The sequence below is a fragment of the Eubalaena glacialis genome, chromosome 12 (genome assembly GCF_028564815.1).
Source record: "Eubalaena glacialis isolate mEubGla1 chromosome 12, mEubGla1.1.hap2.+ XY, whole genome shotgun sequence".
NCBI classification, from domain to species: domain Eukaryota; kingdom Metazoa; phylum Chordata; class Mammalia; order Artiodactyla; family Balaenidae; genus Eubalaena; species Eubalaena glacialis.
In genome coordinates, this window is record NC_083727.1 from 44,381,875 (window position 1) to 44,406,865 (window position 24,991).

The following is a 24,991-nucleotide window of genomic DNA, read 5'->3' on the forward strand; positions in this document are numbered from 1 at the left end:
GGGACCACATTCTAAACAACTTGTGTGCAAGGCAAACCCTGCGAATATTTCCATTCACTATAGTGTGGTCCATAGTTTTATACCAGTGACCTGAAAAACAATACCGTGCCACTGGATATTCCATTTTCCTTCTCTGACGGCGGTCTGAGTAGATAGCATGTGAGCGCTAGAGACTTTTCAAGTTTCAACCCCTACCCAACAGTGCTGGTCTAAGTGCCTCCAGCTGCTGTTCCCATGAACACAGTGTTGATTGGTGGTAGAGAGGATGCCATTTCTCTACCATTTGCTCCATGGGAGTCCAGGGTTTCTTGAGCTGGATATTGATTGGAAGTTCCATACATACACTGGGATGAGGAGGAAGGAATTGGGGTTTGCAAGCTGGATGCTGTAAGGGAAAATATAATCAGCAATTGAAAATTGACTGACATTTTCTTTTTTCTGTGCCACTCACTTTACGACTTGTGCATTGAGCACATATATCTGTACTAAATTTGAGTGTGTATGGTTTCTCAGAGCAATGCTCATCTTTTCTTCCATTTTCCCCCCTGCTATTCTCCCACAAATTTTCCTTCAACATATTTCACAAAGAAAATTCAATTTCAAACATAAATTCAGACAACTGTATCACCAAAATATATCCCCAGTCTACGTCCTTTTTCCAGCTGCACCTCCACAACTGTAGTTCAAACCACCATCTTCTCTTACCTGGACCAACACAGCAGCCTCCTAACTAGTCTCATGACCCTCACCCTGCAGAGAGCAGCCAGGATAATCTAGCTGATGTGTATATCAAATTGCCCCTCTTCTCAAATGCTACGATGACTTCCCATTACTCTTAGAACAAAATCCAAGCTCCTTGCCCTGGTTCATAACACCCTAGATGAATTGGTCTCTGCCTTCTGATTTATTTTACTCCCCTCTCTTCATTCACTGTACTCAAAACACACGAGCCTTCTTTCTGCCCATTGAATTTTCCCAAAATGTTCCCATTTCAGAAACTATGCAGCTTGCCATTTCTTCTGCCTGGAACTCCATCATCAGATCTTCACATCATTGCCTCCTTCTTATCACTCAACTTGCAACTCAAATATTTCTGCCTCAGGAATCCTTTCCGAGCTCCCTTACCTAAAGCAGCTCCTCCATTACTATTTGTCATTTTACCCTATTTAATTGACCTGAGAGTAACTGAAATTATCTTTTTAATGCATCTGTTTATATTTTCATTGCCTTATCTCTTCCTACTGGAATGTAAACTTCTTACAAGCAGGAACTCTAACCTGATTACCACCATAACCTCACACCTAAAATGAGGTTCGGCACATAATAGTAGGTTCTCAAAATTTTTTACTAACTGGCTCACTAGCACTACCTTTCCTGCATTTTTTGTTCCTGCCTTCTCAGTGCTGTTTTTCTTCTTTTTCTAAGTACCATCATCTCTGTCACTAAAAACCAGGCTTTAATGGACTTGAGGATATGGGGAGGGGGAGGGGTGAGATGTGACAGGGTGAGAGAGTGTCATGGACATATATACACTACCAAATGTAAAATAGATAGCTAGTGGGAAGCAGCCGCATAGCACAGGGAGATCAGCTCGGTGCTTTGTGACCACCTAGAGGGGTGGGATAAGGAGGGTGGGAGGGAGGGAGATGCAAGAGGGAAGAGATATGGGAACATATGTATATGTATAACTGATTCACTTTGTTATAAAGCAGAAACTAACACACCATTGTAAAGCAATTATACTTCAATAAAGATGTTTAAAAAAAAAAGAAAAAACCAGGCTTTATAATTAAGGAAATATAATTATAGGTCCTAACTCCCCTTGTGCCGCTCATTCACTTACTCTATTCCCTCTTATCACCCTGAAGCCCTCTTTGCAATTTACTTGTAAGCCAGCTCTGACAACTAAAGCTTAGAATCTATCCTACACCCAAACTGTGGTCCATCAAAGCATCCACCATCACTACAAGTAAACAGAACTAATAGTAACAATAGCAACTCCGTACATTTCAGTCTCATAGTGAGGAAACTTCCTGAAGTGGAATTTTCTGCTTCATTAGAGTAACCCAGAAGCAATGACCATCTGCAGATAGCATAAGATGATAGCAGACTCTGCTCAGAGAGCGTCTGTGATGGTCATAGGAAGGGAAGAAGTGCTTCCTATTGAATTATTGGAAAAACACACTGAGTGAGGAGAGATGCAACTTATTTCATTTTCCCTTATGCTCTGTTTGGGTGTCAATGCCCTCTACTTATGCTAATCTGAAATCAGTTCCATTGGAAGATTTCAATCATCTCATATAAACATTAACACTCTGCCTTGATACTTACGTGGATATAATACTTGCCCTGTGATACCTTATTAGCAGGTTTAGAAACTAAATCTATGCATTTGTTTCTGCCCCTTTTTTCAACTCAGTGATGTAATGAATTCCTACTATGTGGCAGACTCTCTGCTGGGTGTCGGTGATGCATCTAGTACAAGTTGCCGTATTTTCTTAGGGACAGCAACCTGGCTGGAATGAGAAGCTAGGGGACTTCATGGCAAACATACAGTTTTGTTCATTTTTACTTAAAATGTATGTTATAGAAAAGAAAGCAACATTTTCTACAGAGGTATCTAATCACATTTTACATACAATTGAGAAAGTTATGGTAACCTTCATCACAAGTCACCATTTTTTAAAACTTGGAGTGGTTTTAGGATACTGATGGAGATTATGGGGTCCAAAGACAGCTCTTGGCACTGGCCCTGCTTCCAACAGTGAACAAGAGAAAGTGAGAAAAAGATATCATTATTGCCCTTGTAAAACTTAACAGATTTTTGGACTGCATTTGACAGGTTACATGAATTTTCTGCATACATAATAGATTCCAGAGATTTGTTTTGGAAAGAATACCAGATCTAGCAGTAGGTTGCATGGTGACATGTATATAGAGAAATAGCAAGGCTTTCACTAACAGATTCAGAAACATAACTTCAGATCCGAAGTGATAAACCAACTGTGGGGACGTGAGTGCCCAGTTAACACTGCATAGCTGAGGTTAACAACTTTTAAAGAATGTTTTCAAGAAATGTTAATATAATTTACCTACTACAGGAGTTCGACATGCAACTGCAGGTGGTGTGTCTGCATAAAACGAGCTGGTCTGCTTTCTACTACCATCATCTAAAATGTTGAGCGGATCATGGATGTCACCATAGGGAGGCAGGGAGCGAACACTGCTGATGACAGAAACATGTTGATTCACCATTGATCCAAGTCTGTGAGACTCTGGGTAGTTTACGTTGCTTCCATAGTACCCTACAACAGAAAACGTTGAGAATGTACAGTTAACTTATTACAAGTAATATTCCAGGAAGATAAAAAAAGGACAAGGTAATAGGATAGAGCCCTAGAGATATCATACTGTAAATATTACATTTACATCTACATTTACAATATGGTTGGATTTGTGCTTATATATGGATATGGTTCATTATGTTGTTTTTTGTTTTAAAAAATACATAGGCATTATTGTATTATCAATTTTGAGATGTAAGACAACACCTCTCTCATATTTCCCTTATTTAAATTAACAAGATCTTACAATGCTTATGAAGAAAAAAAAAGGCACTATCAGCCTCTCACAAAGATTACTTGTCAAATACCAATTTTATTTACAGATTCATGTTTCTGGGAGAAGGACTGGCCTACACCGAGGAGAGGAGCATCCGAGCAGCCTCTACACAGAGCTTACTTTGGTGGCTGACTAAGTCCACAGATTTTTCCAACTCAGTAACCTCAAGGTACTTCAACAGGAGGCACTGCTTGGGTCCTAATCTTTAAGATCTGCTGCTAGTTTTCCAGAAGAAACATTATTCACTAAATTTTCAAAGGACAGAACATTCTTCTTTTGGGCTATTAAGGTTGGTCTCAAACATATGGTTTGACATAATATTTTTGCATCATGCAGGGCATTTAGAAGGGCAAATTTAATAAAGTCACAAGAATTAGGGATATGTTTGTATGTGGCAGAAATTGGCTCCAAATAGCTAAGATTCCATGATTTTGAGAAAGCTCTACATGGGATGACATGCTGTTCACCGGAGGTAGAACTCAATGTCTGATTTTGCCTTACTGCCAACTCAAAAGCCAGGAAAAATTCTTTAAAAATTTCAATACCATTAGGTGAATTAGGAGGCAATGTTGCTCCTTGGCAGCTGGCAGCTCCTGCGTTGCTCAGGAAATTGAAGCTTCCTGTATTTAAAAACTGCATACTGTGTGAATCTTGGCCATGTGGGGATGGTCCATAGCTGGAAGATGGCCGAGAATTATATGGGGACCCAGCACAGCTGCCACTGAAGAAGTCTCTAGAAAGCTGCTGTTCACTCCAGACCATGCATCGACTGTGCTCCGGGCGATGAGGATAGAGTCCTGATGGGGTGTGAGGCTGTGCCCTAAACACAGTCTGATAGTTAGAGTTGGTCCCGTAAAAGTCATGGTTGGCTTGAGGGAGAGCAGGATAAACAGGCTCTGAGTATGCTGAGCAGTGTGATGGGGCTGACAGTACTGGGCCCACACTCGGGGGTCTCCCTGCCATCGGCCCCTGATTAATGACGCTTCCTCGGCTCGCCATGGCTGGAGAAATGGGTGGTGTCATCAGATGACCAGAGCTCTGGGAAAGCTCCATTTGACCTGGAAAAAAGTTACCAGAGCATTCACTAGTGGCAAATTAAAAATAGATGGCTTCACATCTTTTAAAATTATGCACGATTTATTACTATACCTTTTTTCCAACTTAGTTCATTTCTAACCTCCAAAAATAACAGGACTAGGGACCCATAAAACTCTAGGTTTAAAAAGCATCATCACAGCAGTGTATTTCACAACAGTGGCAACTTTTGGAGTTAGTGACTATGGAGGAAAGCTTGGGATGGCTTCATCCTTCCGTGGGTATAAAGATGATTAGAGATCAAGCTTGGGAAGGGCAAGGGGTCTGCTGTTCACATTTCTCTGTAATTAAAAAACAAGCTGAAGGCTAAATGGTTTGAAGTTTAGGGTAAAAGAAAAGGGCAATAATGTCAAAATGGCCATGGCTTCAAAGTGGTCAATTCAAAACTTCATGCAGACCCCACTGATGAGCGATGAGTTATGAAAGCCACCAAATCCCTGGGTCTCCAATTTTCCATTGGTGGAATTACGCCCCTAAACTACCCATGCCAGGTTTAAAATTCTGTGTGTCCAATGAAGTAAGGTATATAGAAGGATTTCAAAGAAGACATAAGGCAATAAGCAGACTTAAAAGTATTATCTAGTAGCTAGTTTAAGCCATAAACATTCAGATTGACAGAAACGGGACCCTAGACCAAAGAGGAAAATTATTGTAATGGTAATCCTAAAATAGCTGAATCTACTTTTTAATGGAGGAGAAATAAAGTCTCCTCAAAATCCAAAAATAAATAAGAAGCTCATATTTTTCGACTTTCAAAGTATTTTAATGATTTTGTGAACACCTAATCTATTTTTTTCTTCCACTAAATGAAAATAACCAATTATTGGGACCTCTGATGTAACTAAGAGAGTATATTAAAATGTGATACCTATCTTAAAAATGGTATTGATAAAAATGTGAATGACAAATGTTGAAAATCACAAAAATATTATAAAGCTTTGTTATAAGTCAGTGAAGATAAGCCTTTTTATTCTTGAAATGCCTGGAGTTTACCAGCTTTAAGAAAACAAAGGAATAGGTTCCTGTGAGACATATTGAAGCCTATGTGGTTTTCTGGGTTGTTTCACAGCCTACCAGTGAGCGGCATGTTGTCTGTATTCCCAGCTGGGAATGGGTGCAGAGCAGAGGTTAAGCCTCCAGGTTGACTGGATGATAGAGGAAGATAGGCTGTTTCCACATGGCTTTCATTCTTCACGGTATCGCTGGGAACAGTGCTCCCTTTATTACGGTTGGCCAGAAAGCATGAACTCGGAGAAGCAGTGAAGGCAGCTTTACTTGCATCTGGAAAGATTTTTTTAAATAGGAAAGCTAATATCATTGCCACATTCATAGTGGATAAGCCCAAGTTAAAAGAAAAACTGAAAATGTTCTAGGGTTGTGTCATAAATCTGGAAATTCCTGAGAAGTGTCTTCCATGGGAAATAAGACTGGCAGATCTTTGGTGTTGGCAGTGGTGCTGGTTTTTGTTAACTGTATATTTGTGGATGTAGGTGTGTTCTGCAGGGCACTAAATAATCCACTCTGTAGTGAACAGCCTTCAAAATGCAAGTCATCACATCCCAAATATATTGTGTTCCTCTTTCTTTAAATTCCTATAGAACTCATCTCTACACCATTTATAAGGTGGTATACCACATGTACTGTCTTAAATTCTAGTTATTTTTGTATTATCGTCACTTCTCCAATTTTACCTAAGTTCTCAGAAGTTAAGAATATTCATTTGTATTCTTCAGAGTTTCCAGTAAAGTACCTTGACTACTCTATATACCAATGGAGGAAAGAAAAAATAGGGCTCTCTTAATGTTAGTATCCTGTGTTAGTAGTGACATTTTGGGGGTAAAATCTGAGACTGTTATAAATCCATTTAACATGTGGGCTTACAAATTCTTGAACTTAGATTTCAACAAAGAAATATGCAAAACAAGATATACATTTTAAATTACCTGAGTTCTTCATGTACTTGTCCAGTAAATTCTGTAACTCCTGCTCTTTGTCATTATTAAACTGGGTCTCCATGGCCAGCAGAATGTATTCATCAAGAAGCATTCGGATCAAATGGAAAGAACCTTGTTTATGGATAGGGAATGGGGAGAGGGCGTTGTGAGATGAAATGAGGGAGAGAAAGAGAAGGAAGGAGAAAGAGAGAAGTCCAGTTATCTTTGTGACCATCTCGCAACACTTTACAAGGAGCAACTGAAATAAACAAATACTTGTTGGACTTTAAATGACCTGCTAAGACCAACATGCTTAACTTGGGTCTCTAATCTTTTTGTGTACCGCCTGCCCAGCTCACTGTGTGTACTGTCCTGCCAGCTCTTTGGCCACTAATTACATCAAAGGAAAATTCGGATGAAAGTGAGACATGCTTTATGCTTTAAGAGGGCACACATTGGAGTGTGATAAGCTTTAACCTGGGGAGAATGAGCTCTACTCTGCTCTATTTCTGTTTACTTTGTACTAAATAATTAGACAATAGCCAACATGGTCTGAAAAAAGTATCAAGTAAGAAGATGTCTTTCTAGCCTGAAACAAAATGCTCTTTCATTTGAAAAAAAAGGAGAAAAGTAATTTTCATGTGGAAGATGTCCTGGAAAACCTTAAACTTCTTCTAACTATTCAACAGATTTTCCAACAAAAGTCTTTTTTCATAATAAGGTCAGGTTTAAATATTGTATAATTTAAGAAACCTTAAATATAAGCAACATATTTCAAATAATAGACAATATATTTTGTTCATCCCTCAGTACAAGTTCACTGATTTTATCTAATTCTGTTAAAAATTAAATGAACAAATTTAGTTAATTGTAACCTATTTTATAATGCGAGGATTCTCAAAATGCAACTACTAAATGTGGAGGTACTGTCCAGGAGATAGCATTATAACTACAAACTAAGAATCTCAGAAATTTTAGGAAAAAGAAGGTATTCAACTTTTGAAAAAGCTAACTTGACTCAATTTTTTCATAAGTTGTATAGATCAGGATAGATGGTTCAAAAACATATGACAGTATGTCTTCTAAGCTGGTCTTTGATTCTTGGAATACAGCTATGAGGGCAGGTTCCTGGAAAAGATGCAAACATTTGCCATATTTCAATGAATAGTGGCTTTGGAAAATAATGTATTAATTATTGTTTATTTGCTTGTTTAACAAAGAAAATTTATCTAAGCACTGATGGAGTGTAATGGTTATAGCTGCTATTTATTGTGTTTACCAGGTTCTGGCAATGTATTTTTATACATATATATAAAAATACAATGTATTTTTATATATATCACGTCACTCAAGTGCCTATATAACCCAATGAAAGAAATATTCTCCCATTTCTACAATGAGCAGCCTAACTTGGGTTAAGCCAAGCCAAAGAGAAGCGGTGTTAGGATTTAACTCTGCAAGTGGTCTGACTACAAAACCCAGGCTAAAACCAACCATTCTCTACCGGCTCAAGAGTCCGATTTGAGGAATGACAGTGCCACACGTTTAAAAATTGATAGGAAATGTGACTGAGGAATGAATGATGTAATTCATCTAAGAAGAGTTTTATAAAGCACATAAGATACCAAAGCTAGATGCATTGTTCAAGGTGAGATTATGCATTACTCGAGCACCAAAAAAGCTCCACTTTAGCAGAAAGTCTTGAGCCCTCTTCTTTAATGATCTTCCATTTTGTTTGCTGGTCTAAAAGTAAAGGAACAAAATGAAACTATAAAATCTGTCATTTCATTATTACATGCTTCCTATGTAAGATCAAGAGGTAGAAAAACTGTCTGACAAATGGACAGATTGACAGGGCATGCCATTTATTTTATCAAATAAAATGATTTGTCTAGGGATTTTAATTTTCATCTGGCTTTGCCATTATTTTTCAGGTTAATAGATCTTTATTCTATATGGTTTTGTTACCTAATAAATTGGACAACAAAATGAAATAATTTACAAAATATTTTCTCTCTTAATTTTCCTTTGACAGAGCTTTAAAAAGAGCAGAAGGTGAAGTGTGAAGGAAGGGTTATATATTTCTGTGAATGATTAACTCTGACTTCTCTGGTCCTGAATGATAATCTGTTTTCCTTCCAGGAGAAAAAAAGTCCCTACACTATAACTAGTTTCCTTGATATGGAATGGCTAACACCAACTGGTGATGGATATATTTGTTCTTATGGCCTTGTTTCATGATGGATGACTTGAAGGTTAACTGAAAGAGTTGAAGAAACCACATGAAAACACAAAATACTGAGCTCCGGAATTAAAAAATGTAAATACTTAAAACCATATCTTCTGTCAGCTTTTATGAAAACGTGCTTTTTAAGAAAAGGGCCAGCTCTTTCCAGTTTCTAAGTTTATCTTTCACTACTGATGTTACACAGCTGTAAACTTATTGACTGCTAGGGAAGGAACAGTGTCTTGTAGTCTGTCAAAAAACGATAAATAGAATTGAAACTGTGCCCAGTGCTCTCAAATCTGCCATATTTCTAATCTTGATATTTGACTTCCCTTATTGGTAGGGTTTCAAAAGCTTTTCAAAGCATTATTACACACAGCCTATCACCACCCCCCGCCATTCAAGAAATTACAGCCAGTTTAGCATTTACTATTAACAAAATTTTATTTTCTGAATATGTCATTGAAAAATACCTTAATAACTCTCTGCTCTACCACAGTATCCAACCATTCAATAAAAGCCTCCACAGTGGCATTCTTCTTAAGGAGATCTTTCAGTTCTTGGAACACTGTGATAGAGTCATCTACCATGTAAAAAGGAAAAAAAAAAAAAAAAGCAGAATATTGCACACTACTTTGAACCCAAGAGGAAACCTAAAAGTAGAAATCATTAATAATTTTATAGAATAAAAGGGCAAGACAGGTAGATTAAATTAAATGTGTTAAAGAAATTAATTTCATATCCTGGAAACTAACAAAAAATCCTTAGTTCTTTACTCTTCAAAATTTTAATCATAAGTGTATATGTTTTGGTATATATTGAAATGCAGGTTTATATACTATATACTAGGGAAGAATTGTTGTCAGTAGAGATGATTATTCATTTTGAATGCAGTGCTTTCATTAAATGCAACAGATTAGTTGAAACCTAATGACTGAACTAAGCTAGACGTGTTGATTTCCTGCTTTCTGAAATATCCTTTATCTTTAGCAAAAATTAAATTCTGCCCTGCAAAATTGAGCCAGTTAAATAAATAATCTTTTATCATGTAAAAGTTAAAGGGGCAGTTAAGGACTATCATTTTATTAAAGAGTTTGAGGTTTACTGAATCCCAAAGGGTAATATAATTTTATGTTAAGAAACAGAAAGCAGGACTGAGGTTGGACTGTCCCCAGAGAGCAGTGTGCTATAGCCTATAGGAGGCTGCATTTTTTGGTGTTTTCAGAGAGAAACGATGGGAGAAATAGTGGGTTGTTATCCCTGGGAAATGGAACCTGGTTGTCCGGTCACACGTACTGGCTTGGTAAATTCTGTCAGACTGTCCAAACCTAAGCAGGGCATTTCAGCTTTGAAAAACAGTATTGCATTGAGATATCATTTTGGTATGCATTATACACCATATGATGCCAAGAGTGCAAAACGCATGGAAATGTGTATGCATGTAATATAAAACTGGAAGAAAACTCACAAAACTCAAAACTGTTTTGATTATTCCCAGGTTTTTTCTATTTGGATTATTTCTAGGCAATGAGATTATAGATGACTTTTATTTTCCTCTTAATATTTTCTATATTTTCCAGGTTTTTCACAATCAGTAAGTATAACTGTTTTAAAATAGACAACAATTTTTAAAATTAAAAGTATTTCTCTAAACCAGACTTTCTCAAACAGATATGATTTTGTAGTCCAAGGGGACATTTGGGAATGTCTGGAAACATATTTGGTTGTCACAACTCGGAGGAGGCTGCTACTGGCATGTAGGGGATAGCGGCCAGGGATGCTGCTAAACGTCCTTCAATACACAGGACAGCCCCACTGCCCTATCAAACAAGTAGGCATCTGGCCCAAGACATCGATAGTGCTGAGGTTGGGAGACCCTGCCCTAAACAAAAAGAGAAGACTTACATTCAGTGTAGATATCAGATTCAGTGTCTGTGCTGCCCGAAATGGTGAGAAGGGCCTGAGATCCAATACTATTCAAGTCAACCTTTTCAATGTCAGATACCATAGAATTCACGACATGCTGGTCAAAGAGAGCTGGTCTGGCAATCTCCATAAAGAAAGTAAAAAAGACACTAAATTATATCACTGATCCTCCAACGAAAGAAAATTTTAGCTTCTAGAGAAATAGTTCCTTGAGAGAGAAGTATCATAAATAACTCTTTTTTTATTTTAAAACTAAAAGCTGTAGCTGAGATTCATGATCATCTCTGTTAAAGGTTTGAAAACTATTTTTGGAATAAGAAAATAATTTTTTTTACCCGTGGTCATAAAATAAGAATTTCACAACGTTAAATTTCTTATCTGGAACTATCCCAAGCTAGTCTTTCAAAATTTAGGGGGCTAGAAACCTTCATAAAGCAAAGGATCATTTGAGGAGAGGGCAAGTATATTTTAACAATATACAAACATGTAACTCTAATTTAAGAATTACTTTTTCCTCACTATTTAAGAGAACTAAATTAGAGGTAGTTTAAAATGTGTTGTGGGTTTCACAACATCACACAGGCTCATTCCCCATAACCTATTAATTTTATTAATTGGATTCATTTATTAATTGAATTCATCTGGCAAATAAGAGTTTTACATTTTACGTTTCATTCAAAAGTGTTTTTTTCTTTTTTTACTTCCTATTTTGAAATAATTTAAAATTTACAAAAAAGTTGCAAAAGTAGTGCAGCGTATTTTCACATACTCTCTATCCAGCTTCTCCTAATGTCATCATCTTACATAACCTTTGTATATTATCAAAATCAGGTACAATACTAGTAACGCTGGTACAATATTAGTAACTAAACTAACTAAACAACCGAATTTCATCAGTTTTCCCACTAATGTCCTTTTTCTGTTCTAGCATTCACTCTAGGATCTCATGTTGCATTTAATTGCTGTCTACTTAGTCTCCAATCTCTGAAAGTTCCCCAATCTTTGCTATCAGATGATTCATTTTTGATTTGGTGACTCAAATACCCTTGGCTTACCAACGTACCTGTGCAAGATGTAAGAAAGATGTTTGTCGTTTCAGAGATGATACAAATCTTCGCACAATAGGTATTTTCTTGTCAGTTAGAGCTTCTGGCAAATTTTCCAAGGATGAAACAACCCATTGTTCCCAATTTTTAGCAAAATTTCTTATGTCTGCTAATAAGCTACAAAAAAACCCCAAAGAACAAAAAACTCTGTATTAAATGCTAAGTAGTTCAAAATGCATTAAATAAATGCAGTTTAATGGAGGTATATTATTACTCTTTGATTCCAAGAACATGACTGAAGTCAGCCTAGGTCTGCCATTTATCATCTTGGTCAAAATACTCAGTCTCCTGAAGGTCCAATTTCCTCATCTGTTAATAGGAATAAGAATAGTATCCAGGGACTTCCCTGGCAGTCCAGTGGTTAAGACTTCGCCTTCCAATGCAGGGGGTGCGGGTTCAATCCCTGGTCGGGGAGCTAAGATCCCACATGCCTCGCGGCCAAAAAACCAAAACATAAAACAGAAGCAATATTGTAACAAGTTCAATAAAGACTTTAAAAGTGGTCCACATCAAAAAAAAAAAAATTAAAAAAAAAGAAAGAATAGTATCCATGTCACAGGATTATTATGAGGATTACATGAAATAATTCATGGAAAGCGTTCAGGTTAAAACTTGGCAGGCAGAAAGTGATCAATAAGACATAATTTAATATTAATATTAATTCATAATTCAATCATTTTCTATAAAATATTTCTGGGAAAAGGTAAGTGTGCACTTGATTTTGCATATCTTGGCTTACTGAGAGACACGCATAGGGATCATAATGCCATTTCAGGTATTTAATATTTGTTTCTAGTAACATATTCTTATAATCCAAATATAACTAATTACCACAAACATACTAAATTACCAAAAATTACCACAAACATACTAATTAGAGGACCCCATTTAGGAAATTGCGAAGGTTGGTTGTGTATATATTATGAAAACATACAAAAATTTATAAATCCATCAACAATCTACATATTATATCTCAACAAAACAGATCTGAATATATTTAGGATGGGGCATATGTTGGGGAGCAGTGACATGGTACAGGAAAAACACAGGCAGAGTGTGGAGTTAAACAGACCTCAATTAAAATCTAGGTTCTGCTTCTTAAAAATCAGCTGACTCTGGGCAAATAAACTAATTTCTTTGTACTCCCAGGTTCCTCTTTGTGAATTTGGATCATAACAGTTACTTTAGAATAGTCTGACAAGTTGTTTTAAAAAAATCCAATTGTTCAATGATAAGGAATTGGTTAAATAAAGTATAGTATTTTTCGGATGCTGGATTTCTATGCAATCAATCATTTAAAAAAATGCTAATCTATATTTGTTGATATGGAAAGATTTTCATAGTATACTGCAATAGTATGTGTACTATAATTCCATTTTTAACATTGCTAGAAAAAAGTCTGTGAGATACAATAATAACCTAAGACATTAAAAATGTGGTAAGACAATGAGTGATTTTTTTTTAGTTTTATTTTATATGAGTGATTTTTTAAATGCATTTATGGGTGTTTTTCATTTTCTAAATGAATATGAACTACTTGCATACTTACGAGATAAATACATAAATAGTACTTCTCAGGCTAAGTGAAATAATTTATGTAAGTCTCAAATCCCACACTGTGTTTAATAAAAGTCAGCTATTATTACTATTAGTTACACGGCTGAATGCCTGTCACTATGTAAGCATAGCCATTTTGCTGTGACACAGAAGTGTTAAGTGTACCTAATTCAGAGCTCAGGCTAGATGTTTAAAGACAATGTATTAATAATTAAAAGAAACTATTGACCAGGTCAATATCAATTATTATTTAAATAAATAAACCAGTCTAGAGGAAAAGGTAAATCAAAAATAAAGATTGTTCTATCAATCATCATGTATTTATTGAGAACCAACTATGCCCACCCTATATGTATTTGTGCCCCAAAATACTAAAATAAATTTCATTACTTTATTAGAATTCGTTTTTTAAAAATTGGCTTTTTTTTCAAGTTCCTATTGTTCTCACATCAGAACAATAGGAAGACTTTGTGAAAAATCTTCAGGCATCATTTCAATTTGAGATCTTATTCCTTTGTTAAAAGAAGGTGATAATTCCATTATGCTACTTTTTGATTTTGGCAATTAAGACCAAAGTTATAATAAATATAAAATAATTTTCCTTATAGTTTTATTATTGTGATTATTTTCCATCAATTATCCCCATTCATCTCCCTCTAGCCAGTTTCCATTGAAGAGCTTCCTCAGTAACCTAAAGGTCAACTACACTTAAATATTTGTTTTTCATGTGGGCAGCTCTCAAATTAAAGGGATTTCAGGATTGTTCCATCGATTTTGTTCATTGAGGTTTGAATATAAAAATTGAGGCACATCTCTTATAGTTCATACAAAGGGACGGGAATAGGAAAATAATATTGGTAAATGAATGAATTTCTACTTAATGTTTTGCTTTACCATAATGTATAAGGTTAAACCCTATACAAGCAACTATCATATTTTATTAACTGAACCTACCTTTCAGGCATTTCTTGCATTGTTGCAGGAATGAGTACATCTGTTAGAACCTTAATCACAGCAAAAGAGAGTTAACATAAATCCTTAATATTTCTATAGAAACACACTTACTCTTTGTCAATTACTTTTTATTTCTAGATTTCTAGAGAATAATATGTTAACTCACTTCTGAAAGTTATACTTTTATCTCTAAAATGAATGTATATATGTAAGTTGTGTGTGTGTGTGTGTGTGTGTGTAAACGGCAAGGGGAGCAGGGGTATATAGAAGCACTGCAGTGCTAGTTAAGCAGGTGACACGAATGTACTGGGTACAGAGAGCTAATTATTGGAACATAAAGAACACTGAAAATAAAGGGCTAGACTGAACCTTAAATGTGGGTGATATGGTGAGTAGGACCTTGATGAGAACTAGTAAAAAGAAAAAAAGAAAAAATTAGTGCCGACTGATCCCAGCTCAGGAAAAACTATGATAAATAAAGGAGATGGGGAACCAGATAGGATATGAACAGTACAGATCCCCTAGACTGCTCATAAACTGAGTGTGCCAGCCTGGAGAAGAGGACCAAGAGGTCCTCTTGGATATTTCAAAGATATTTCAAAACGTGAGTAGATAGTCATCTACAAAGGCCTGTGCAGCTTACCAGCAAAATGCACATGTAGTCCATGTATATGAAACACTAAAACAAGAGACAGTATTGTATACACCCAGTATGCTAGTTACCAATGAACTGGCCTTGGCAATCATGTACAGTTTTATGGACTAAAAGCTGACCACTTTCTAGGGATGGGATGAAGATCTTACAGAAGCTCATATTACACTGCTCTATTTACAGTGCTCACTGTGCCTCCCTGGGTCCACCAGGAGGAGGAAAAACTCTGTGCACGTAACGGTACTTAAACTCTGGACTTTTGTGTTGGACTCAAAGAAATAGACCATTTTGGGGGGAGGGAAGGTTATGCTTTAAGGATATTTCTTGGAGGTGTTGAATGACAGTCCAAAACAGCTTTACCTTGATGCTGGTAAATGTGTGTGCACGAGTCCAGGTCTTTTCTTATACCTACTCTTAGAACCACCTTCTTTCCCCTTTCTGGTTACTTACTCATGTCTTAAACACTTCAGACGATCTGTCAGTGCAAACTAAACCCTTTCTCTCTAAATGATGGTATTCTTATTTGACCCAGAAAAATGAGACAACCCTTGCTCTCCTTTGTCCTTCTTCAGCTTTAGCTTGAACTAAAGGTAGAGACTCTATTTTCTTATACTGCGATGAGGAAGAACGGAACAGAGGATGAAAATATGGGCTCCCTCATCCTGGTTCAAGCCCACCTACAGTTCTTGATGTGCAAAGTTGCTTCTGGACTGAGTTTATCTAGCTTTTGCTTCACTTCTCTGCAAAGTTGAGAACGTAACAGCAGCAACTAACTTAGAAGGATTTTACTTCCTAAATACTTAACAGGACTCCAGCTTGGGTTTTCTTGCTCACTCAAATTATGTTCTAAAAGGAAAGCTTTTCTTTTTCCTTCTGACAATTTAGGAGGTTAATGTAGACAAACTCACTTTAAAATACCCAGATTGCAATACAGTTTTCTTCCTTAGCTTGGACTTGTGTCTGCTCTAACTAGGGAACAGACTGTTGGGGGAATTAGCTTCACCCTCTTCCCTGCTGAATGGCTGGCTAGATGGCCAACCAGCTCCTATTTGTTTACGATATCCTCGTGATCCTTCTGTAGACACTTAGGGACTCTTATTTGGCTTAAGAACAGAATTGGTCATGAATGTATTAACGCTAAAGATTTCCAAATTTTTCAAGTTATTAGTCCCATAAGAGTGCTTAATTCTGCTTTCCCCAAAACACTGATACTGTGAAAAAGCCACTAAGTTATTTACACTGAAAACACCTTAAACAGTTAATAAAAATTAACTAAGTTTTTATGGAAGTATGTCACATTTAGAATCATTCTTAGCTGTAAACAGAAACTGATTTTGTTTTACTTAATGAAAAGTTATATTAAAATACATTCACTATTAAATATATACTATTAAACTGCTTGCTTTCTCATCAGAAAAAAAATTAATAGTGTATCTCCAGCCAGGAATAACAAATTTATTGAAAATATATTGCAAAAATTTAGATGGAATGTTTTTTAAAGAAATATATGGTTCATGTTTGACATCCTAAGGAGCTTACCTTATAAAGAATTGAGTCACAAACACAGAAAATGTCAATGATAACAGGGTTTTCAAGCAGGGGAAGAAGATGATCAGGCATTCCTTGCCAAAAGTGTAATAAGAAATGCTGGATCTAGTTGAGAGCAAAGCGTATGTACATTAATATTAACATTTTCCTCAACATGAACTCATATGAAGAACAGGACAAGAACGTTTACATAATATAGTCAGCAAAGCATTCTTTGTCACTCTTACCTCCTCAAAGTTTCCATTTATTGCATTGTCCAGGATGCACTGGCAGTGAGTTTTGTACATCATTATTAGGGTATCAACCTATTTCAAGGAAGAAAAATCTTAACAAAAGCACCCTTTCAGTGCTGCCTTCATTTTGTTCATGCATTCATTTGTTCATATATTCAAACACATTTTTAAAGTTCCTGTTATGTACCAAGCATTGTGCTCAATCCGAGGAATCAAAAATAAAAGCACAATTCTTATTTTAAGGAGCACACAGCCTTGTGAAGGGAGAAAGGCAAGCAAATGGACAATTGCAGGACAGTGTGATAAGAATGATGAAAAAGTTGATTGTTCAGGGAACTATGGGCCAAAGCAACATTGTAGTTTTCTGCTTAATAAAAAAATTACCTTTGATTGGAGAAATAAATGTAAAATGGTAAAATACATCAACTCTTCACACAGTTTTATTAAGTAGGTGCTTGGGCAGTGTGGTCCAGTGGTTTCCAGTTTTGGTTGTGGGGTCAGCTAACACTGAGCATCAGCTCCACTGCACTGTTTTGCACGGGTTGCTTTGTCTCTGACCCCAAGCTTTATATCTTCAAGTAAGGTAGTAATAACATATCACTCACAAGGTGTTAAAGAAGATAAAATGAGGCATGAGGCACCTGGAACAATTTTCCTGGTATGAAGTATAAGACTTTACTACATTACCTAAAATTAGTAATAATATCAAATGACTTGTGGACCAAAAAAAGATTTGAACATTAAATGTCTGTTACGAAATTCTTTATTTCCATGTTACACTGTTATTTGTATTGCAGAGATAGAAAGTTTTAAACATATTTTAAAATATGCGATGGATTAGAACTTGATAATATTCTGGCAAACTAACAATATTCATATTCACAACATCTTTATTTCATAAGCTAGAAATATTCCTACCTGTTACAGGTTGTGTGTTCTATGTGAACAGGAACAGGCTTAGAGGTTAGAGGTGTGAGCTTTGCCTGCAGGATACCTGGATTTGAATGCTAGCTCTAATCTGCTACGTGATGCTGGGCAAACTACTTTACATTTATGTGTTTTAATTTCCTCATCTATAAAATGGAGATCATAATAACAGTAAATATCTAGTCAGGTTGTTATGAGGACTAAATAAATTAACACATGAAAGTGGTTGGAGTAATCCATAATTCATGTTAAGAAACTTACAGTTGTTAGCTATTTTTACCTTCATAGTATCTAGGGTGGTCATGATGATGGGGGTGTCCTACCCCAACTCTTTGCTCTCCAACCTTTGTCCCTGCAGCCCAGCGACAGCACATATCTTTGTGGTTTAGCGCAAAGCTGTATAACGATGACATGCAGATTACCAATCTACTTCCAAGGAGGTATGCTGACTACACACCTCTGGCAGGACATGTCACCATTGATGAAAATGAGACATGCTCTTTATTTTAAGCAATGATTTTATATTTTTAGATAGGTTGCCAAGACATATTTCTAAAATGAGGATAAGGACAGCATGAAAGATAGAAAGGAATTCATAATTGTTGTCCAAAATTAACCCTTTGATCCCTAAAACCTACTAAAGTACAAGTAAACTTTTATCTTCACAAATATTTCCATTTATTTGTGTCAAAATTTTTTCTCCTGTACACAAATCATCAAAATATTTAAATCTTATAACTGATACTTTATTTAATATTTACATAGTCTTAGGACAATAAATTTTCACTGTAGCATACTCTGCAGTCTTTATAAACATACTTTTGCTCAATTTTCTCAGAATAGACATCACATTACAGAGGGTAGGAGCAGAGGCAAGGCTTAGCTCTAGTAAGGTCAGTGAGCAAGTGGGGGGAGGGTCGCAACTGCCTTGAGTGACACTGTGATGGGGGCAGAAAGCAGGCCGCTCAGCTTCAGCCAGCACCCCTCACTGGGGGCAGCTTCTCCCCAGGAAGTCTCCATCCTTCCTGCCTCAAGAAAGTAGGTGCTTAAAGTGCTTAGCTTCAGCCCCACCTGTCTTTCTAGGAACTGACAACTTACCTGGGGAACCTGGCTACTGGCTAAGAAGGTAAAAGGCAGGGCCCAGATGTCCTCAAGGGACAAAGAGTATTAGTCCCTGGAGCTCATGATGGGGACGACTGGGAATGAATTTAGAAACCAGGGGTTATTTAAGCATCTTGAATACTGAATGAGAAATGACCTACAGACCAGTTTTTCAAGTTGGCAGGTAAGGAAGTCCTTGGAAGCTAGCAGAGAAGCTGAAATAAACTATTGGAATATATTCTTCACTTCTCTTTTTTTTTCTTTGTTACTCTCTCCATCTACCCTCCTCACCTGGTATATTTACACAGTAAACATCTTCTTGATATGTTTGTACGTAAGCTATCCTCTCCACAAAGGTGAGCCAACAATACCCTCCCCCAAAGAACTGTGTTCCCCAAGGTCCCGCAGACTTCCACAAGTTCCCCCACAAAGTGCCACATGTTAACATCTACTGGAGGTGTCTCAAATCTGAAGTCATAATATCACACATTATTTCTATATGGTTAAAAAAATGATGTGATAACCTTGAGGAATGTGATGGGAGAGGAGAATAGTAGGAAGTGGACATACTCCAGGAGACTTGAATCAGCATCTGAGAATTTTCAGTATTTTGCCTGTTCTTAACTGGGAGAGTAAGTCTGTCATTAGAATGAACACCGGAAGTTGCTGTGCATCTCTACTTATCTATCAATAGACCTTTTTATCAATGTGTCATTTTTATTTCTAGTTTCTACAAAAGCCCATTACTAAAGTAATACAGGTGGACATTGTTAATAATATTCCTCTATCTTTGCACCTCAAAATATGAACTGACTTACTTAAACTTACTATGAAAGATGTTTTCCTCAAATGCTAATAAAAAATGAACGTTAATTGAAAGAAGAATGTAGAAATCTTTATGCCCTGATTTAATAATGGATCTTACTATTAGTCAGCAGATAGCCAGCAAATGACTCTAGAAGTTCAGAAATAGAGGAGGATTTAGCTTTAGACTTTACTACATAAGCACTGAAAGTTTATTTATAAACTGAATTTTATGAAACTGTTTCTACCTTAATTTTCAACAAATTTTGCAACAGAGCACAGAGTTTTACAATGGAGAGGAATCTTTGGAATCTTCGAGTGGGGTCCTTGCATTCATCTAGGCATTTCCCCCTCAGTGCTAGGAACAAATTCTGTCCTAGAGAAGTGCTTGATGACCAGTTACTGAAATTAAATGGAGCTAATAGAAAATATAACGCTTATAATTAAAGAAATTGCATGTGATAGACACATTCTAGTATTTTCTTCCTTGATACTGCGTGTTAAATAAAAATAATCTTTAGTCTTTAGAGGTTTATTTTACCACCTTCTGATTATGTACTATCATGGAGATGGTAAATAATTAATTGGAAAGTCTTTAATCGATGTTAGTAAATGTTTGTCCCTCCTATAAATCAGTCAATTATGTTTGATTATGTAGATTTCTATTTCCTGCGAGTGCCATGAGATTCCCAGCAAATTGAGATATGGAACCAACATATCAGAAAATCAATAGAGAAGTATCTTTAATTGATACCTTGTCCTTAGAAATGCATCCTTGGTACACAAGGTGTTGAGCACTGGGGAATTCTGGAAGAAGTGTTCCAGTTTTTGAGCTAAGCGAATATTTACGAGTGAAGCCACCCTATAATTTAGAAAAATGAAAAGAAATAAATCATTATCAATTGTTTGTCTCCAAAATACAATTCTAACAAAATAGAAACTTACAAAATTTCATTCTTTTTCATCCTGCAAACCATGACAAGTTAGGAGATTTGGATAACTGTTTATTAGATCAAATAACTGAATAAACTAGACATTTCAGCAGAATTACTGTTGCCAAATCATAAATAGTTTCACAGTCTGGATATTTTTCTTATACTTTGGATTTTAGTTTAGACACTTGCCATTTTTCACAACTTTTAGAAATTTAATTTTAGTTCACAAGTTTACATTTGTTAGTGACATAAGTTTTGAAAGATCTATTTTTAGACTACTGAAATTATTTTAATATGAAAGGATCAGAAATTGCCAAATTTACTTATGGATTACCAAATCATTTATGGATTAAATAAATGAGATGAAAATAAGTTAATTAATTTATCCAACCTCCGAGATAATTAATGGTAAAATTGTGATTGGAGTCCCAAACTAGTACTCTGGATTTTCCCACCTCAATCTTCTTCCCCCTGCCAAATTCAGATATTTGTTCTTCTTTTGAATCCTTTGGGGAAAGCATACCTCTGGTAGCTTTCAGAAAATTAGAAAAAATGACAAATAAGTAACATATAATACTGCAGTGCTAATGTACCTACAAGAAACACACACAGAAAGAGAGAACGCATATTCATGACAGAAACAGAGCCTTAGCGAATCAGTCTCTCAGGTCACAACTGATTGTTCCTTCTCCACAAACAAAACTTTAACAAATTGGATTCTAGTAAAAAGTTTGGCAAAGAATAAAATTGTGAATATGGTAAAGGAAGTAAAGTGTTCCTGGCAAGGACCAAATTTCATTCTTTCTCATAGTTTTCCTACATTTGCTTCTCGAGTTTTTGTGTTTCTTTGTGTGTCTTTGTCATATTGAAGATGTTTACTAGACAAAAGCTTCATTACTTACATAGGTAGATTGGGTCCCTACCCTGTATTATCATTCCCAACATTTGTAGACTCTTACAGAATTATCATGATAAATCAGAAAGAAGTTGGGGGGACTTTTGAGTCCTTAAACACCAATTTCTTATTGACTGATTTGATATATGCTTTCACACAAATTTTATACTAAAAGTGCAGTAGAATTTCATTACTTTCAGGTTAGGTTTTAGTTTTTAGCCTTGTTAATCTTTATTTTCAAGCATGGATAGACAAGGATTATTCTGATTAACTAATTTTTAAGAAATTAATAAAGAACTACTACATAAATATCATAAACTGAGATAATAGCATGGTTGATCCAAATTAAATCAGTCTTAATTCAAGATATGCTTCAAAGATTTTTAATTGCTTTGGGTTGTCATTTATGAGCACCAATTATCATTGTGCTGACAAAGAATGGTATTGTCAATGAATAGGGAAAAATAATAAAATGCAAGAAAATAAAGAATTTAATCTGGAAGGAAATGATATGGCAAAATATGAAACTAACATTTTATAAACATAAAAAAAATGCACCTAAATTCTAACTTTAGGAAAGCTTACACTTTTTTCTTATACCTTTTCTCTTGGGTGGAATATCATGTTTATTCATCCCCAAAGCATAATTTGGTGAGATTGGAAAAGAGAGACAAAGAAATAGAAACCAAAAATGACAATACATAATGTACATGGTGTATTAAATTTAAGTTAGGAATATGTGAATAGTCTCATTTCCATGAAACAAATATAATAATATAATTAGTAATCAAAAATCTTTCTACAAAGGAAAAAAAAAAACTGGCCCAGGAGATTTAACAGATGAATTTTCTTAAGCATTCAGGAAACAAATCATTTCAAACTGAAAAGATTTCTTCCATACAGTGAAAAAGAAGAACCACTTCCCAATTCATTTAAAAACTTTTATGCCAGAATTGGACAAGGACAGAAAAGGAAAGAAAAATTATAGGCCAATCTTGCTTAGTATCATACTTGAAACAGTACCAGACAAAATATTAGCAAACCAAATCCAGCAATCTATAAGAGTGATCATAGCCACCTTAGGTTTAAATTGATCACATTAACAGAAAAAAAATGAGAATTATATATATTACATAACCATCTCAATGGATGCAGAAAAAGCATTTGTTTAAAATCCATCTACCATTCACTACTTTCTCTCCCTCACCCCCTCTCTCTCTTTCTCTCTCCCCTTCTCCATGCTAGAAACAGAGGAAAACTCCTTAATCATTCAATAAATATTTATCAAAAACCCACAGCAAATATCATCCTCGATGGTAAAATACTATAAACATTCTCTTAAAAAACATGAATAAGATAAAGTTGCCTACTCTCCTATCTTTTATTCAACATTGTACTAGTTATAGCCTGAGCAGTAAGACCAGAGAAAGTGATGAAAAATTAAATATTGAAAAGGAAGAAACAAAACTAGCATTATTTGCAACTGAGTTGGTTGATTACATTGAAAACTAAAGCAAACTGCACAAAAATTGTTACAGTTAACAAGAGAGATTTTCAGCAACGTTGCTGAATACAAAATCAATGAAAAAGTCAATTGAATTTCTAAAATCAAGAAACAAATATTAAGAACATGCAATAAAAAGATACTGTATAAAATAACAACAAATATTAAAATAAAGTTGAAATATCAATAAAGGGATAGAAAATCTAAAAAGAAACCAAAAAGAAATTCTAGAGCTGAAAAGTACAATAACTTAAATTAAAAACTTATCAGAGGGATTCAAAGGTATATTTGAGTAGGCAGAAGAAAGAATCAGAGAACTTGAAAAAAGGATAATGGAAATTATTGAATCTGAGAAACAGAAAGAAAAAATGTAAGAAAAGTAAACCGAATCTAAGGGACCCATGGGAGATTATCAAGCAGACCAACATACACATTGTGGGAATCCCAGAGGAAAAGGAGGGAGAGCAGAGAGATTATTTGAAAAAATAATGGCTCAAAACATCCCAAGTTTGATGAAAAACATGAATATAAACATCCAAGAAGCTTAACAAGGTCCAGATAGGATGAACTCAAAAAGATGTACAGCAAGACACATTATAATCAAATTTTCAGAAGACAAAGACAAAGAGAGAATCTTGAAAGAAGCAAAAGAGAAGTAACTCATCACCTACAAGGAATACTCAATAAGATTATCAGCAGATTTCTCAGCAGAAACTTTGAATTCCAGAATGACATATTCCAACTGCGAGAAATAAACTGTCAACCAAAAATCCTATACTTGACAAAACTGTTTTTCAGAAGTGAAGGAGGAATTAAGACATTTGCAGATAAACAAAAGCTGAGTGAGTTTGTTACTACTAGACTTGTTCTACAGGAAATGCTGAAGGGAGTCCTATGGGTTAAAATGAAAGGACACTAGACAGTAGCTTGAAGTCGTACAAAAAATTAAAGATCTCAGTAAAGGAAAATACATGGGCAATTATAAAAGCTAGTATTATTGTAACAACAGTTGTAAGTCTACTTTCTGTTTTCTACATAATTTAAGAGACTTTTTTAAAAACAATTATTAGTATAAAAGCTAATATTATTGTAACTTTGGTTTGTAACTCCACATTTTGTTTTCTACAGAATTTAAAGACTAATGCATTATTTTAAAAAACTATTATTGTATATTTTTGGACACAATTTATAAAGATCTAATTTTGTGATATCAATAACTGAAAGAGAGACATTTCCATGCAAATGAAACCAACCAAAAGAAAACGGGGTGGTGGGGGGCTACTCTAATATCATATAAAATAGACTTTAAGTCACAAAATATTATAGAAGATAAAGAAGGACATTATATACTAACAAAAGGTTCAATAAATCAAGAAGATATAATAATTATAAATATTTACACACCTATAACAGACCATCAAAATATATGAAGGAAAAAAATGACAGTATTAAAGGGAGAAATAGTTCTACAATAACAGTTGGAGATGTTGATACCCCACCCTCAGTTATGCACAGAACAACAAGACTGAAGATAAGTAAGGAAATAGGGGACTTGAGCAGCACAATAAACCATCTAGATCTACATACATAAGCAGAACACTCTACTGAACAACAGAATACACATTTTTCACAGGTGAACATATAACATCTTCCAGGAGAGACCATGTATATTGGCCATAAATTAAATTTCAATAAATTTTAAAAGATAGAGATCATACAAATTATCTTCTCTGATCACAGTGGGATGACAGAAGGAAAACTGGAAAAATTAACAAATTTGACAAAATTAAACATACTCTTAAACAACCAATAGATCAAAGGAAAAATCATAAAGGCAATTAAAAAATATTTAGAGATGAATGAAAATGGAAACATGACACAAGAAAACTTACAGGATGCAGCAAAAGTAGTACTAAGGGAAAAAGTAAGAAAGATGTCAAATCAACAACCTACATTTACAACTTAAGTAATT

General features: G+C 35.3%; 1 protein-coding gene across 1 annotated transcript in view; it reads right to left on the reverse strand.

The window, feature by feature from the left end:
• Positions 1-209: 209 nt before the first annotated feature.
• The window catches only part of RFX6 (regulatory factor X6), a 55,286-nt gene continuing 30,504 nt past the window's right edge, over positions 210-24,991 (reverse strand). Inside the window, exons 7-19 of the mRNA XM_061207457.1 lie at positions 20,440-20,547; positions 16,848-16,925; positions 16,612-16,725; positions 14,421-14,470; positions 11,867-12,026; positions 10,783-10,927; positions 9,351-9,460; positions 8,276-8,393; positions 6,660-6,782; positions 5,791-5,997; positions 4,167-4,679; positions 3,093-3,305; positions 210-385 (exon numbers count right to left, since the gene is read on the reverse strand). Coding sequence (XP_061063440.1) covers positions 210-385; positions 3,093-3,305; positions 4,167-4,679; positions 5,791-5,997; positions 6,660-6,782; positions 8,276-8,393; positions 9,351-9,460; positions 10,783-10,927; positions 11,867-12,026; positions 14,421-14,470; positions 16,612-16,725; positions 16,848-16,925; positions 20,440-20,547 — 2,115 coding nt within the window. The remainder of the gene's footprint in view (positions 386-3,092; positions 3,306-4,166; positions 4,680-5,790; positions 5,998-6,659; positions 6,783-8,275; positions 8,394-9,350; positions 9,461-10,782; positions 10,928-11,866; positions 12,027-14,420; positions 14,471-16,611; positions 16,726-16,847; positions 16,926-20,439; positions 20,548-24,991) is intronic.